The following is a 16194-nucleotide window of genomic DNA, read 5'->3' as shown; positions in this document are numbered from 1 at the left end:
TTGTAATAAAACTATTACAGTTCTCAGGTTGAGGCCTCAATTCATAGTTCTGGCTTTCAAAACATTAAAAATTATATATTCTTAAGAAAAACTCAGTGCCAATGATAAGCCATGAACTGGTCGTGTTTTACTTTGAACATTGGCTGCAAATTTTAATAGTGAAAAAAAAATATTTTCCTTTAGTACAGATGAGGAACTTTCCATGAGCAGGAAAGAAAAATCCTCTTTGTCTCTCTCTATCTCTGTCTCTCTCTGTCTCTGTCTGTCTTTGCCTCTCTGCCTCTGTATGTTTCTATTTCTCTCTGTCTCTGTCTCTGTCTCTGTCTGTCTGTCTGTCTCTCTTTCTCTCTCCTCTCTCTCTATATGTAATTTGTTATTGACAACTATCACAGAAACATGGATCATTTGCAAATCATTTACAATGTCTATTTTCTTTCATGTTCAGCAGCTTTTACCTCACAAATCAGGTTTTTTTATGCTAAATCTATAGCACACATTAATAAATATATGCTGAATTGAATATCTACACACATATGGAATTCTATACTTATAGACTGTAGTCAGTTAGAAGACATTTATAAAAGTATAATATTTTCTGATAAATATCAGGTACTTAAGGGAAAGTTAAGTTTGTTATAAGTAATTTTGCAAACTTTAAGGTGTTTTTTTTTAAACACTCCCTTAATGGTTACTTTTCTAATTTCTATTTGTTTTAGCAGACTGGTTTTCTAAAAGGCAATGACTGCTACTCTTCTCAGGATTCTAGGGGTGATCCTGAGGGACTGGGTCTATTTTTATAGACCTTTGATTATAGACTTTTTTGATCACAAATACTTTTCTGATCTTTAACCCACTGAGTACCAGCTATCCTGATCTAAATGGCTCTTAGAAAAGGATTATTTTCTGAGGTGATATATTAAGCTGTTTGTACAAAAAAAACATCATTATTTCAAAATGGCAGCATACCCATAAGTAAGTAGAATCCAGGGAGAAATGGGTTCAAGTTAAAAGATCTCATGTAACCAGAGAGTCAATCATGGCTTCAAGTAATGGAAGTCCTTGTCTTGCTTATTAAAACATTTAAGAAATTCCCTGAAGGATAACTCTTTTCTGGGTACTGAATGTTGGTGCCTCTGTAGAGTTCATAGCTCTAATTTCTTTAGTTCTGAAGAAGTAAGGCTCTCTGAAAGTTCCATTTCCTTGGTGTTTCAAGTTGGTCTTTTTTTTTTAAGCTCCTGACTGAAAGTATTGTTTGTTATCCTTGGATGATATCTCCCTACTCCCACCAAGGGAGAGGATAGTCCCTCTAGCCTTATTATCCACCTCCCCTAGTTACCCTTTGATTAAGAAGCAAAACTTTCTATTCAAAGAACTAAAAAAGTCTCTGCTCACTATTGGAATCCCTTATTTGGTATGCATAGGCCCAATTATGTATAAACCCATAGGTCTAATTCTTTCAGCTAACACCAATACATGGCTAGGTATCATCATTTCATCTCATTGCTCAAAATACTTCACGTCTCCCAAACTGATTAAGGACTTGCTTGCATTGGAAGACAAAGAACTATTCTCACCAGATAAATATATCAGGAGGTAGAGTTTGTACTAGTGATTATTTTCCTGAGAATTATGCTATGAATTGGATGACTCTGTCCTACACTCTAAATGAATCAGATGTACATTGTTCATACACACATATTCATATATATATATATGTGTGTGTGTGTGTGTGTGTGTGTGTGTGTGTGTGTTTATATGTATATGTAGACACAAATATATTTTCTCCCCATAGTGGTTAGGGCCATAGATTTAGAAGACACCTAAGAGACTTTAATCCCACCCTCTCATTTTATAGATGAGGAAATTGAGGTTAAGTGACTTTTTCCATGTTTATACATTTCATTTCAGAGTATAGCAGGTGGTGATATTTTCAATAGAAGGAAATGCCTGATTCCTATCCCCAAACCTCTCCAGAAGCAAAGAAATTAGAGCTATGAACTCTACAGAGGCACCAACATTCAGTACCCAGAAAAGAGTTATCCTTCAGGGAATTTCTTAAATGTTTTAATAAGCAAGACAAGGACTTCCGTAGAAGGACATTATACTTACTAGCCTCACAACTGTTGGAAATTATTTACCACAAATAGCAACGGAAGCAGAGGAAACAATTGAAAAAACCTCCCTCCTGTGTGACTTGCTTTGATCACTTGACTTGAATTACATCATATTTAAGAGAAAACTGACCTTATTGTATAAAGTACTGGATTTATAGTCAAGAAGAACAGCAGTCAAATTTTACTATAGATATTTCTTGGTTCTTAGCATTTAACTTCTCTAAAATTGAGTTTCTTTAATTCTTTAATTAATTAAAATTTAATTTTAAGATAAGATAATTACCATACAGTTATTATGAGGATAAAATGAAATAAAATATATAAAGTGCGTTCTGAACCTAGTTTTATATAAATGTTATTATTATTATTTTGCACTGATGATGTTAGCTATCAAAATTATCTCTAGATTAACTCTTTAGTACTAATTTTAATATATATATATGTATATATATATATATACATATATATATATATACATATATATATATATATTATTGTTGGTGGAGTTGTAAGCTGATTCAGTCATTCTGAATAAGCAATTTGAAACTATGCTCAAAGGGCTATAAAATTGTATATCCTTTGAACCAGCAGTGTTACTACTGGGTCTGTTTCTAAAAAAGAAAATATACAAGGGAAAAGGATCCTTGTACATATGTTCATATGTTTTGTAGCGGCAAAGAATTGGAAATTGAGGGGATGTCCACCAATTGGGGAATGACTAAATAAGTTATTGTATTTGAATGTAATGGAATATTATTATTCTACAAGAAATGATGAGTGAACTGATTTCAGAAAAGCTAGGCAAGACTTATATGAACTGATACTGAGGGAAGAGAGCAGAACCAGGAGAACATTGTGTACACAGTAATAACAAAATTATGTAATGTTCAACTATGAAAGATTTAGCTCTTCTTAGAAATATAATGATCCAAGACAATTCTGATAGACTTGGGATAGAAAATTCCATCTGTTTTCAGAGACTATGAAAATATGGAAACTGAATATAAATTGAAGCATTCTATTTACATCTTATTTTTTCTTTGCTTTTTTCCCTTTTGTCTAATTTTTCTTTCATAACATGACCAATATGGAAATGTATTTAAAATGATTGTACATATATAGTCTGTATCAGGTAGCTTACTGTCAGAGAGAGGAGATACAAGGGAGGGAGGAAGAAAAAAATTGAAACTCAAAATTTTATAAAAATGCATTGAAAACAATTTTCATATGTAATTGAAAAAATGAAATATTATTGAAATTTAAAATATATAACTCATCAAAAATAATCATAAGACTTAAAGTCAAAATGGATAGTACAGATCACTGAGTCCAAAGCTCTCATTTTATAGATAAAAAAATGAAAATCTAGAGATAAAATGATTGCCTCAGATTACATAGTTAATAGCTAAGTCAAGAATTGAACTGGAGTTTTCTTTTTTTTTTTTTTTTTTTTTTTTTTTTTTTTTTTTTTTTCTTTTTTTTTTTTTTTTAATTTTTTTTTATTATATATATATATATTTTATAATATTATCCCTTGTATTCATTTTTCCAAATTACCCCCCCTCCCTTATTCCCTCCCCCCGACGACAGGCAATACCATACATTTTACATGTGTTACAATATAGTCTAAGTACAATACATGTGTGTGAATATCATTTTCTTGTTGCACAATAAACATTAGAATCCGAAGGTACATGCAACCTGGGCAGACAGATATTAGTGCTAACAATTTACATTCCCCTCCCAGTGTTTCTTCTCTGGGTGTATCTACCTCTGTCCATCATTGATCAACTGGAAGTGAGTTGGATCTTCTTTATGTTGAAGATTTCCACTTTCATCAGAATACATCCTCATACAGTATCGTTGTTGAAGTATACAGTGATCTTCTGGTTCTGCTCATTTCACTCAGCATCAGTTGATTTAAGTCTCTCCAACCCTCTCTGTATTCCTCCTGCTGGTCATTTCTTACCGAGCAATAATATTCCATAACTTTCATATACCACAATTTACCCAACCATTCTCCAACTGATGGACATCCATTCATCTTCCAGTTTCTAGCTACAACAAAAAGAGCTGCCACAAACATTTTGGCGCATATATGTCTCTTTCCGCTCTTTAGTATTTCTTTGGGATATAATCCCAGTAGTAGCGCTGCTGGGTCAAAGGGTATGCACAGTTTGATAACTTTTTGGGCATAATTCCAGATTGCTCTCCAGAATGGCTGGATTCTTTCACAACTCCACCAGCAATGTATTAGTGTCCCAATTTCCCCACATCCCCTCCAACATTTGTCATTATTTGTTCCTGTCATCTTAGCCAATCTGACAGGTGTGTAGTGGTATCTCAGAGTGGTCTTAATTTGCATTTCTCTGATCAGTAGTGATTTGGAACACTCTTTCATGTGAGTGGATATAGTTTCAATTTCTTCCTCTGAGAATTGTCTGTTCATATCCTTTGACCATTTATCAATTGGAGAATGGTTCGGTTTCTTATAAATTATGGTCAGTTCTCTATATATTTTGGAAATGAGACCTTTGTCAGAACCTTTGTTTTTAAAAATATTTTCCCAATTTGTTACTTCCCTTCTAATCTTGTTTGCATTAGTATTATTTGTACAGAAACTTTTTAGTTTGATGTAATCAAAATCTTCTATTTTGTGATCAATAATGATCTCTAGTTCTCCTCTGGTCATAAATTCTTTCCTCCTCCACAAGTCTGAGAGGTAGATTATCCTCTGTTCCTCTAATCTATTTATTATCTCCCTCTTTATGCCTAAATCATGGACCCATTTTGATCTGATCTTGGTATATGGTGTTAAGTGTGGATCCATATCTAATTTCTGCCATACTAATTTCCAGTTTTCCCAACAGTTTTTTCCGAATAATGAATTTTTATCCCTAATGTTGGAATCTTTGGGTTTGTCAAAGATTAGATTGCTATAGATGTACCCTTTTTTGTCCTTTGTATCTAATCTGTTCCACTGATCTACCGGTCTATTTCGTAGCCAATACCAAATGGTTTTGGTGACTGCTGCTATATAATATAGCTTTAGATCAGGTACACTTAGACCACCTTCCTCTGAGTTTTTTTTCATTAGTTCCCTTGCAATTCTTGACCTTTTATTCTTCCATATGAATTTTGTTGTTATTTTTTCTAGGTCATTAAAATAGTTTCTTGGGAGTCTGATTGGTATAGCACTAAATAAATAGATTAGTTTGGGGAGTATTGTCATCTTTATTATATTCGCTCGGCCTATCCAAGAGCACTGAATGTCTTTCCAATTATTTAAATCTGATTTTATTTTTGTGGCAAGTGTTTTGTAATTTTTCTCATATAATTCCTGACTTTTCTTTGGTAGATGGATTCCCAAATATTTTATACTCTCAACATTTGTTTGGAATGGAATTTCTCTTTGTATCTCTTGCTGTTGCATTTTGTTAGTGATATATAAAAATGCCGAGGATTTATGTGGATTTATTTTGTATCCTGCCACTTTGCTGAAATTTTGAATTATTTCTAGTAGCTTTTTAGCAGAGTCTTTGGGGTTCTCTAAGTATACCATCATGTCATCTGCAAAAAGTGATAGTTTAATTTCCTCATTTCCTACTCTAATTCCTTGAATCTCTTTCTCGGCTCTTATTGCCGAGGCTAGCGTTTCTAGTACTATATTGAATAGTAATGGTGATAGTGGGCAACCTTGTTTCACTCCTGATCTTACTGGGAAAGGTTGCAGTTTATTTCTATTGCATATTATGCTTACTGACGGTCTTAAATATATACTCCTGATTATTCTAAGGAATAATCCATTTATTCCTATACTCTCAAGAGTTTTTAGTAGGAATGGATGTTGGATTTTGTCAAATGCTTTTTCTGCATCTATTGAGATGATCATATGGTTCTTATTAATTTGATTATTAATATGGTCAATTATATTAATAGTTTTCCTAATATTAAACCAGCCCTGCATTCCTGGAATAAATCCTACTTGATCATAGTGTATTATCTTGGAGATGATTTTCTGAAGTCTTTTTGCTAATATCTTATTTAAGATTTTAGCATCAATATTCATTAAGGAGATTGGTCTATAATTTTCTTTCTCAGTTTTTGATCTACCAGGTTTAGGTATCAGTACCATGTCTGTGTCATAAAAGGAATTTGGTAGGACTCCTTCATCCCCTATTTTTTCAAATAATTTATATAACATTGGGGCTAATTGTTCTTTAAATGTTTGGTAGAATTCACATGTGAATCCATCTGGCCCTGGGGATTTTTTCCTGGGGAGTTGATTAATAGCTTGTTCTATTTCTTTTTCTGAAATGGGACTATTTAAGCAATTTATCTCCTCCTCTGTTAATCTAGGGAGCCTATATTTTTGGAGGAAGTCATCCATTTCACTTAAGTTATCAAATTTATTGGCATAAAGTTGGGCAAAGTAACTCCTTATTATTTCTCTAATTTCCTCTTCATTGGTGGAAAGATCCCCCTTTTCATTTGTAAGACTATCAATTTGATTTTCCTCTTTCTTTTTTTTGATCAAATTTACCAAAGGTTTATCTATTTTATTGGCTTTTTCATAAAACCAACTCTTGGTTTTATTTATTAATTCAATAGTTTTTTTACTTTCAATTTTATTGATTTCTCCTTTTAATTTTTGTATTTCGAGTTTAATTTTTGGTTGGGGGTTTATAATTTGGTCTTTTTCTAGCCTTTTAAGTTGTAAGCCCAATTCGTTAATCTTCTCTTTCTCAATTTTCTTCAAATAAGCCTCTAAAGATATAAAATTTCCCCTTATTACCGCTTTAGCTGCATCCCAAAGATTTTGATATGATGTCTCATCATTATCATTATCTTGGGTGAAATTGTTAATTGTTTCTATAATTTGCTCTTTCACCCAGTCATTCTTTAAGATGAGATTATTCAGTTTCCAATTACTTTTTGGTCTATTTACCCCTAACTTTTTACTGAATGTAGCTTTTATTGCATTGTGATCTGAGAAGAAGGCATTTATTATTTCTGCCTTCCTACATTTAATTTTGAGATCTTTATGTCCTAGTATATGGTCAATTTTTGTATAGGATCCATGAACTGCTGAGAAGAAAGTATATTCCTTCCTATTGCCATTCAGTTTTCTCCAAAGGTCTATCATACCTAGTTTTTCTAATGTTCTATTTACTTTTTTAATTTCTTTCTTGTTTGTTTTGTGGTTTGATTTGTCTAAATCTGAGAGTGCAAGGTTGAGATCTCCCACTATTATAGTTTTACTGTCTATTTCTTCTTGCAGTTCTCTTAACTTTTCCTTTAGAAAGTTAGATGCTATACCACTTGGTGCATATATGTTTAGTATTGATATGGCTTCATTATTTATGCTACCTTTCAGCAGGATATAGTTTCCTTCCTTATCTTTTTTAACGAGATCTACTTCTGCTTTTGCTTGATCTGAGATAAGGATAGCTACCCCTGCTTTTTTGGCTTTACCTGAAGCATAATAGGCTCTGTTCCAACCTTTTACCTTTACTCTGTATGTATCTCCCTGCTTTAAGTGTGTTTCCTGTAGGCAACATATTGTAGGGTTCTGCTTTTTGATCCAATCTACTATCCGTCTCCGTTTGATGGGATCGTTCATCCCATTTACATTTACAGTTAAAATTACTAATTCTGTATTTCCTGCCATCGTATTATCCCCAGATTATGCTTTTTTCCCTTGACCCCCCTGATCCCCCTCCCCGATATTTAATTTACAGACCCCCCTTGTGACGCGCAACCCTCCCTCTTTTTTTTTTTTTTTTTTTTTTAGGATCCCTCCCCCCTCCCTCCAAGTCCCTTCACTTATTCCCCTTTTCCTTTTCCCTTTTCCTCTCCCCCCTTTTAATGAGGTGAGAGAAAATTCTCTGAAAAACAAATATGTTAATTATTTACTCTTTGAGCCTCTTCTGATGAGAGTAAGATTCACACAATGATTCTCCCCCTCACTAAGTTCCCTCAGATATGGTGTATTTTCTATGTCTCTTCCTGGGATGTAGTTTCCCTCTTTTTATCACTTCTTCCCCTTTTTCTGAACCGACCTCCTTCCCTTTACTACACCCCCCTTTTTTTCTTTTATATCAGTAAAATCAAATTATCCTTGAGTATTTTTTTATATACCCACAACAGAGTTACAGTTCTCAAGGGTTCTGTGTACCTTTTTCTGTTTCTCTTCAGTCTTGTGGATGTAGATCAAATTTTTTGTTTAAGTCTGGTTTTTTTCTTAGAAACATATAGAATTCCTCTGTTTCATTGAATGACCATCTTCTTCCGTGGAAAAAGATGCTAAACTTAGCTGGGTAGTTCATTCTTGGTTGCAGTCCTTGATCTTTTGCCTTACGGAATATCAGGTTCCAGGCCCTTCTATCTTTTAATGTGGAGGCAGCCAGATCTTGGGTGACCCTTATTGTGGCACCTTGGTATTTAAATTGTTTTTTTCTAGCTGCTTGCAGGATTTTCTCCTTTGTGTGGTAATTCTGCAGCTTAGCCACAATATTCCGTGGTGTTCTTTTTTTAGGGTCTATTTCAGAAGGAGTTCGATGAATTCTTTCCACATCTACTTTCCCTTCTGTTTCTATTATCTCTGGACAGTTCTCTTTGATAATTTCCTGTAAAATAGAATCTAGGCTCTTTTTTTGGTCATAGTTTTCTGGAAGTCCAATAATCCGCAGATTATCTCTCCTAGATCTATTTTCCAGGTCTATAGATTTTCCCAGTAAGTATTTGACGTTGTTCTCCAGCTTCTCATTTTTTTTGTTTTGTTTGACTGATTCTTGGGTTCTCTGTGAATCATTCATTTCTATTTGTTCCATCCTGACTTTTAAGGAGTTATTTTCTTCTTTCACAGTTTTTAGTTCTTTTTGTAAATGCCCAATTTCGTTTTTAAATGAATTGTTTTGCTCTATTGAATTTTTTTCCATTTCCCTAATTTTTTTTTTTTGAGAATTATTTTCTTTTTCCAATTCAGAAATTCTATTTTCTTGAGACTTTTTTATCTTTTCCAATTCAGAAATCCTACTTTCCTGTGTTTTTTTAACCTTTTCTAATTCACTAATTTTGTTTCCCTGCATCTCCTGTGAATTCTTTATTTTTTCCAACTCCAATTTCAGGACATTATTATTCTCTATCATAACTTCCCTTTCCTTGCCCCATTTTTCTTCGATCTCCTTCAATTTCTTAAGAGCTTCTTCTAGGAGAGAGTTATGTGATGGGGGGCAGGAATCGTTCCCCTTTAGGTTGTTATCTTCTGAATCTTTGCTGTTAACTTCCTCGGGGTTGGATACCCGCTCTTTCTCTGTATAGAAGGAATCTATAGTTTTTCTAGATTTTTTGCTCATACTTAAAAAATGTTTTGGGGTCTGTCCCTGGGGTAGGAAATTATTTACTTCTTTACCAGCTTCCTCCCAGACCAGATGGATGCAGCGGCCCCTGCGCCCGCGCTAAGAGAGAGCTCTGGGAGAGAGTTCCCCACCCCCTCCCTGGAAGCGCCTCAGAGGTGATTAGCACTGCTGTGCTTTGAGGGCGTAGAATAGTGAAGACAGCAAGAAGCTCAGCCTATGTGTCCGGGTGGGGAGTGGGTGTCTGCATCAGGTGACGTAAGAAGCCCCTGTGCTCAAACTGGAAGTGTCTGCCAGAAACCACGGTCCCTAGTTCAAAGGTTCCGCTTCTCTGGGACTTCCTGGAGCTGAGTTCCACTCCCTCCAGCTAAGCTAGGCAGTGTGTGTTGCCTTGGGCCGTATCCACCCACTTGTCAGTCTCTTAACTATTCTCAGGAGGTAGCTGAGGCCACACCCCCTGGTGCCGAGATCTGTGCCTGAGTCACCCCCAGGGTGTGTGTGGGGGGGGAATCTAATCTGAGTTTTAAAATATTTTGGCTTTCTCTTCTGAACTGCTAAATAATTAGCAGAGAAGAGCTAACAGCCTGTGCCAGATTCCTTTACCTCAGTGGCTTCTCTGATCCCAGAGCCCTTCCCAGCGCAATGGGCGCAGTGTGCCCCTACCCCACCGTCTGTGCTGGTCTTTCTTATTCCTCCCCTGAGAACTGACCTTTCCTGTTGAAACTCCAGATTCTCTTCAGCTGGTAAGTCGTGCTTCCAGTCCTTGTGGTATCTATCAGTCCTGAGCTAATTTTGAGACTTAATTTATCTAATTGGTTGTGAGGGAGTGAGGACGTTCACTGAGTCGTGTGTTTCCTCTCCGCCATCTTGGCTCCGCCGAACTGGAGTTTTCTAACCTAAAAGCCAATATTACTGCTTCTCATAAATATTAATTCAATATCAACCAATTAACATTTATTAATTAATATCTATTAATAAAAATGATACAATATTATAAAGAGATTAGTACAGTACTCGGCACATGTAATATTAATGTTTAACTATTATTATTGTTGTTGTTATCAGCCTAGTGTGGACAAGGTTCAAAGCTTAGGAATAAAAGAGGCAATGGGAGCAAAAAAATATGTCTTACTCTCAACTTCTGATGTAGAGAGGAAATTATAAACACTTATAAAATATACATCTATATGTGTGTGTGTATATATATATGTACATATATATATACACATTACATATGCATGTAGTATGCTTGCAGACTATATATGCATATGCTTATCTATCTACATATATACACACACATATGATGGTATAAAGCAATGTTGGACACAGCTAAGTAGATCAATGGTTTGGAGTCAGGAAGAACTGAGTTCAAATTTGCCCACTTATTATTAGTTGTGTGATTGATAAGTCATTTAACTTCTCTTTGTCTTAATCCACTGGAGAAGGAAATGTCAAACCAATTCCATGGGCAATATTGGTGAGTTATGATACACAGGATCACAAAGTGTTGGACATGACTGAATGACTGAACAATGCAAGTTGATGTATGACTCAATGGAAAATGAGATTTGAAGAGCTATGAATCCATTAGAAAGACATATCACTATGTTAGGCAGTGGTCAAAAATTCATTGAAGATGGAAATGGAGAAGAGTGATAATATTCTAGGACAAGTATGTTAATGCAATCAGCTAAGTGTTAGAGGATACTCTTGGACTGTCCAGTCTGACAGAACCTTATGTTTTTTCAAAGGTGAAAAATAAAAACAAAATCAGCAAATTAGGTTAGGAGGGCCTGGAATCCTGCATTGCAAATATATATATATATATATATATATATATATATATATATGTATGTATGTATGTATTTCCAGCAATCATTTACCCCTCCAAAGATACTGAGTCATTCTAGAAATAGGAATAACACATTAATACTGGAATTGCAGAATAAAGATAATACATGTGATAGATCTCTTCTGTTTAATAGACCAAAAAAAAAAAAAAAAAAGAACAATATCCAAACTCTCAAGGAACTTACATTTTTGCTGCATATATTCATATGTTTGTGTATTTGATGTGTGTTTAAACAATGAGATATGGAAATATGATATATTTTTTATTTTTTAATTTTAGATTTTGTATTTAATCTGTATCAGCAATTCTCCTTACCATCCATTCCCAGTACATCTTGTCAGCTCATTTGTAACTTCTAGCCTTGGAGAATTGCGTGGGGGCACCAAAAGCTTATATGATCATAGGTCAAAAGTAGTTTTTGAACCCATATCTCCCTGCTCCAAAGATGGTATTTGAGTCATTATGTTATATTTCCTCTCAAAGCACAGTATGATATCATAAATATAAGGAACACACTAAAAGAATTCTTAACTTCTTTTCTTCAAAGTAATATTATTTCTCTATTATGAAAGTGCTTTCATTTTTGGCATATGACATTGTGGTTCTACTAATGCTATTATTTGTTTAAAATGCTATCTTATGGTAATTCTACTTTCAAGTGATTCTCTGTAACTTTTTGATTATCTTTCCCATAGTGTTTTTCTTTAACCTAGCAATGATTCTATGGGTATATTGATAAGCCTGTAAGTTATGTTTTTATTATATTGCATTACATATTTGTTAGAATATTGTAAAGAAAATTACTTGAAGTTTTAAATATGGAAATTATTTAATTTTAGAAAAAGAAAAATGAGAAAGCAAGCCTTTTAAAATTTAAAATATTAATTTAATGGACTTAACAGTTTGCTGCTTAAGTGTTTTTTGTTTTGTTTTTGTTTGGTTTGGTTTGGGGGAATTTGAAAACTGGGAGCCAATGTCAATCTGAAGTCTAAATGCTTTTCCAGATGTATTGCTGAAAGAATCTAAGTGGACAAAAATGTTCTTTGGAGAAGGTCAAGCGTCACTGTCATTTGGCCACCTGAATAAGGATGATGAAGGCCTTTACACTTTAAGGATCATTTCAAGAGGAGGCGTGACTGATCACAGTGCTTTTATGTTTGTAAAAGGTACTGCTTTTATTGTCTTACTTTCATCTTCACTTTATGGATCTGTACTTACTAGAGATAGGTTTCTTAACTTTTTTTCTGTTATGGACTACATATATGTATATATATGTAATATACATACATATATAAATATATAAATAAAATAAATAAATAATATAATAAAATATATGTAAGTGTAAATGTATATGTAAGTATATGCAAGTATGAATCCATGTAAGTGATTTCACACATGCACACATACACATGAAATTACTTACATGGAAACACACTTGTTATAATATTAGAAAAGTTCATAGACTCCAGGTTAAAGGACATTGCTTCCTTTGCACCTTCTCATCTTGATGGGTTCCTATTTACCTTTTTTTCTTAATCTCCCATGAGGCGTTTGTCCACTAACTGCAGCAGACCCCTGATTCTTTTAATGTTTTTTGGGTATTGGCACATCATTGGAACTTTCCCTTATTCCCTTATTGATTTAGGTGAAGAAAATAATGGTGCTTACCAAATAGGATCACCTGACAACTGGAAGTAAAAAGACACTTTTGGAGAAAGATGGCAGTAGATTCAAATCATGAGATGTTCATTATTGTTTTTATATTTTAGGGACTGGACTAATGGTTACAGTATTAAGTAACATAGTAAATGATATTCTAACCTGGTAGTTCTACTTGACAAGAAGCTACTTGGGAGCAACAAACTACAAAAGATATATTTGTCACATTCTGCCATAAGTAGATTACTTTACAAAAACAATGATTAACCATAATAGCATGTTGTATAGAATTAGGATGTTTTGAAGTAAAAAACATAAATCACAGGGTACATGTATATTGAAGATCTATCTGAATGCTTCTTACTTTCTTTATTGATACATTTTATTTTTTTATAATCTATATTTTCCCTTTGTATTTCTTTCCTTTTCCTTGACCTCCCAAAGCAAATTAACAAGACCAATCAACAATTAAAAAAAAATCTGCCGTTATATGCAATATTCTATTCCTCAACAAAAGTATGTAAAAGAACCTCTTATTTGGCATGTTACTTTCTTATAAATCATTGGGAAAATATAGTCAATAAAAGAAAAAGATTCAGATCATTAGTATAGTTTTCAAATACAGAATTTCCCCCAAATCCCATAACTTTAGAATTTTCCAATAACATGTATATTATAAGAATCTTATAAAAAGTTGCTGGGGTATTTACTGATTTACCCAGGGTCATACGGACAGGGAGGTTTGTACTCACGTTTTTCTGACTCCAAGACATAGCTAAAATCCATTAAGCGTGATGTCTCATCATTATTATTATGTCTTTCTTATTTAAATTGTGAAGGTCTTCAACATTTCTTTCAAATTCCTTCCTATTACAATTCTGGCTGAATATAAAGAAACAACATATTTGTGTCATACTTATAATATGCAAGGCACTATGCTGGATTGGAGATTCAAATAGTTCATGTTTACAAGGAGCTTGTGTTGGTCAAAGCATTAGGTACCCAGATAAATAAGTAAAAGGTAAATTGAAAAGTCTAGAGCTGTAAAAATTTAGTCAGAACAAACATGGGTTATAAAGTAATATCGAGCTGAGATTTGAAGGCAGTAAAGGATTCCAAAATACTTAGAAGAGAATTCTAGGCATGTGGGGCAGTCTGGCTAAGACATGGAGAAAAGAAATGGAATGTCCAATTTAGGGAATTTAGCTAGGCAGCATACAGCTATCTTTAGGACAGAAAATGGGTAAAAGGGATAAGACAAAGTATACTAAAATATATATAAGGAGAAGAAACTATCTGCTAATGAGGTCACAATGACATTACATGACCACTCAGAATGTATCTCAAGTAGCTCCATTTCTCCATGTCCTCTATTGCATACACTTTCCATGCTAACAACCATATAAAGTCCTTGCCAATCACAGTTGAGTTTTAGACAATTGTCCCTGAGGCTTTTTACACTTTATATCAGACCTATGCTCTAGGTCTCTGCTTCTTTTTTCTATCTATCTCTAGATTCTGCCCAGCTTCTGTGACCTTAAGATTTGCTCAACATTTTTTCCCTGAGTGTCATCAATCAATGTCCCATTTCCTCTAACATGGAACATATCCTCAGAGATAATTTAATGCAAGCCTTTTATTTTACATATAAGGAAACTTACCGAGAGGTAAAAGGACTGACATAGTTTGAATTGTTCTGATGGTTTTAAGTCTATTGTCCTTTTCACCATGTCAACATTCTCTATTCCCTTGTTTAGCTGAGATGCAGTTGTGTCTACAGACACACATAGTAATATTTGTATAATTTCTCTTGTCTTATTACTTTCCTTGCTCTTTGGAGAGAGAAAGTAGGAGGATGAGGCTTGAGAAAGGCAATTTAATAGCAGTCTTAAATTCATTTGGAAGAGTGGGCTCTCAGTAAACTGTTGGGTCTATATAATCAGAAGAGTTCAGCCTCATATCTTTATAAGGTTCCTTTAACACATCAACCTGCCTGATAGACATTTAGGGATTTCTCTTTTAGAGTAACAGGTAAGTAAGGGAAGAAAGAAGGGAATAGAATCTTAATGAGTCTTTCTTTACAATAAACTCTTAGATGAGGTTGATGATAACATTGCTGGTACTGCTACTACTCGTTGGCTAGCATTTATATAGTACCTGTAAGGTTTCCAAAGTGCTTTTTATATATCTCCTTTGATCCTCCCAACATCTCTGGGAGAAAGTTGCTCTTATTATCTTCATTTTATAAGAGGAAACTAAAGCAGACAGAAGTTGTCATTTGCTCAATGTTATGTGACTAATAAGTATCTGAGACTGGATTTTACTTCTGATCTTCCTAAATTTCTGAGATTTTCTCACTTCTTGTGATTCTATCCATTGTGCCTCCTTGCTATCCCCAGAGGGACATCTCCCTCAATATGCAACAACAACAACAGGAATATTAGGTCATTTTACCTTTTATATGAACATCCAGAACATAGCATAAAGGAAGAAACTCATTAGCAATAAATGACTTTGGTTTGAACAAAACAAGAGAAAATAAACTCATAAGGTCAGTGTTGGGCAATTTACTGACTGGCTAGGTAGACATTAAATTGAACCTTCTATTTTGTGTACATAGCTGATGGCAAGACTCCCTCCTACCTCCGACCCATAAAATGTAATCAATGTGACATAGTTTAAATTGCCTTGCTTATTCAGCACCATCAAGAAGAAGAAAATAATGCAAATATGGGGGAGTAGAACTATTCAGATTATTTTTTTTGCTGTATATTTTAAATGAAAGAGCAAATAGCTGGCTCAACACTAAGATATTTTAAGCTTTTAATCTGCTGAAGGGAATAGTACAAGAAACTGTATAATGTTTACATGGTTAAGTATGCATAATATAGCCATGGATATAAGTGTAAAAATACACATTTTAGACTAGGCCAAGTATGTATGTTTCAGTGAATTAGTGCACTGAAGTATATCTTTTGACTTTCAGCACAGTTGGACTTAAAATTTAAAATGAATAAAATGAAAGAAAGAGGATCCTAATGAGGGAGGAAGTAGAAGAGGGAAATATTGGCCCAAACACTGATCAGTTTTCCATAAAACTTGATCAAACTCAGAATGGTTAGAGATATTGAAAAAGAAAAGATGTTTATTGTGATTTGACTAGACAAACTATAGCACAAAAGTAAAATAAAACAACAACAACAACAAAACC

At 34.0% G+C, this 16194-nt stretch overlaps 1 protein-coding gene across 4 annotated transcripts in view; it reads left to right on the top strand.

Annotated features, from left to right (window-relative positions):
- Window positions 1-16194, top strand: part of MYOM2 (myomesin 2) — a 168606-nt gene that overhangs the window by 51853 nt on the left and 100559 nt on the right. For all 4 annotated transcript variants that reach the window (XR_012486130.1, XR_012486131.1, XM_074287958.1 and 1 more), the window contains exon 10: window positions 12329-12490. Coding sequence is in view for 2 of the 4 variants with exons in the window: in XM_074287958.1 (XP_074144059.1) it covers window positions 12329-12490 (162 nt within the window). In the remaining 2 variants the exon portion in view is untranslated. The remainder of the gene's footprint in view (window positions 1-12328; window positions 12491-16194) is intronic.

Source organism: Sminthopsis crassicaudata, chromosome 2, assembly GCF_048593235.1.
Source record: "Sminthopsis crassicaudata isolate SCR6 chromosome 2, ASM4859323v1, whole genome shotgun sequence".
NCBI lineage: Eukaryota > Metazoa > Chordata > Mammalia > Dasyuromorphia > Dasyuridae > Sminthopsis > Sminthopsis crassicaudata.
The sequence above is the reverse complement of the archived record's forward strand: the minus strand, read 5'-3'. Positions and strand labels throughout refer to the sequence as shown.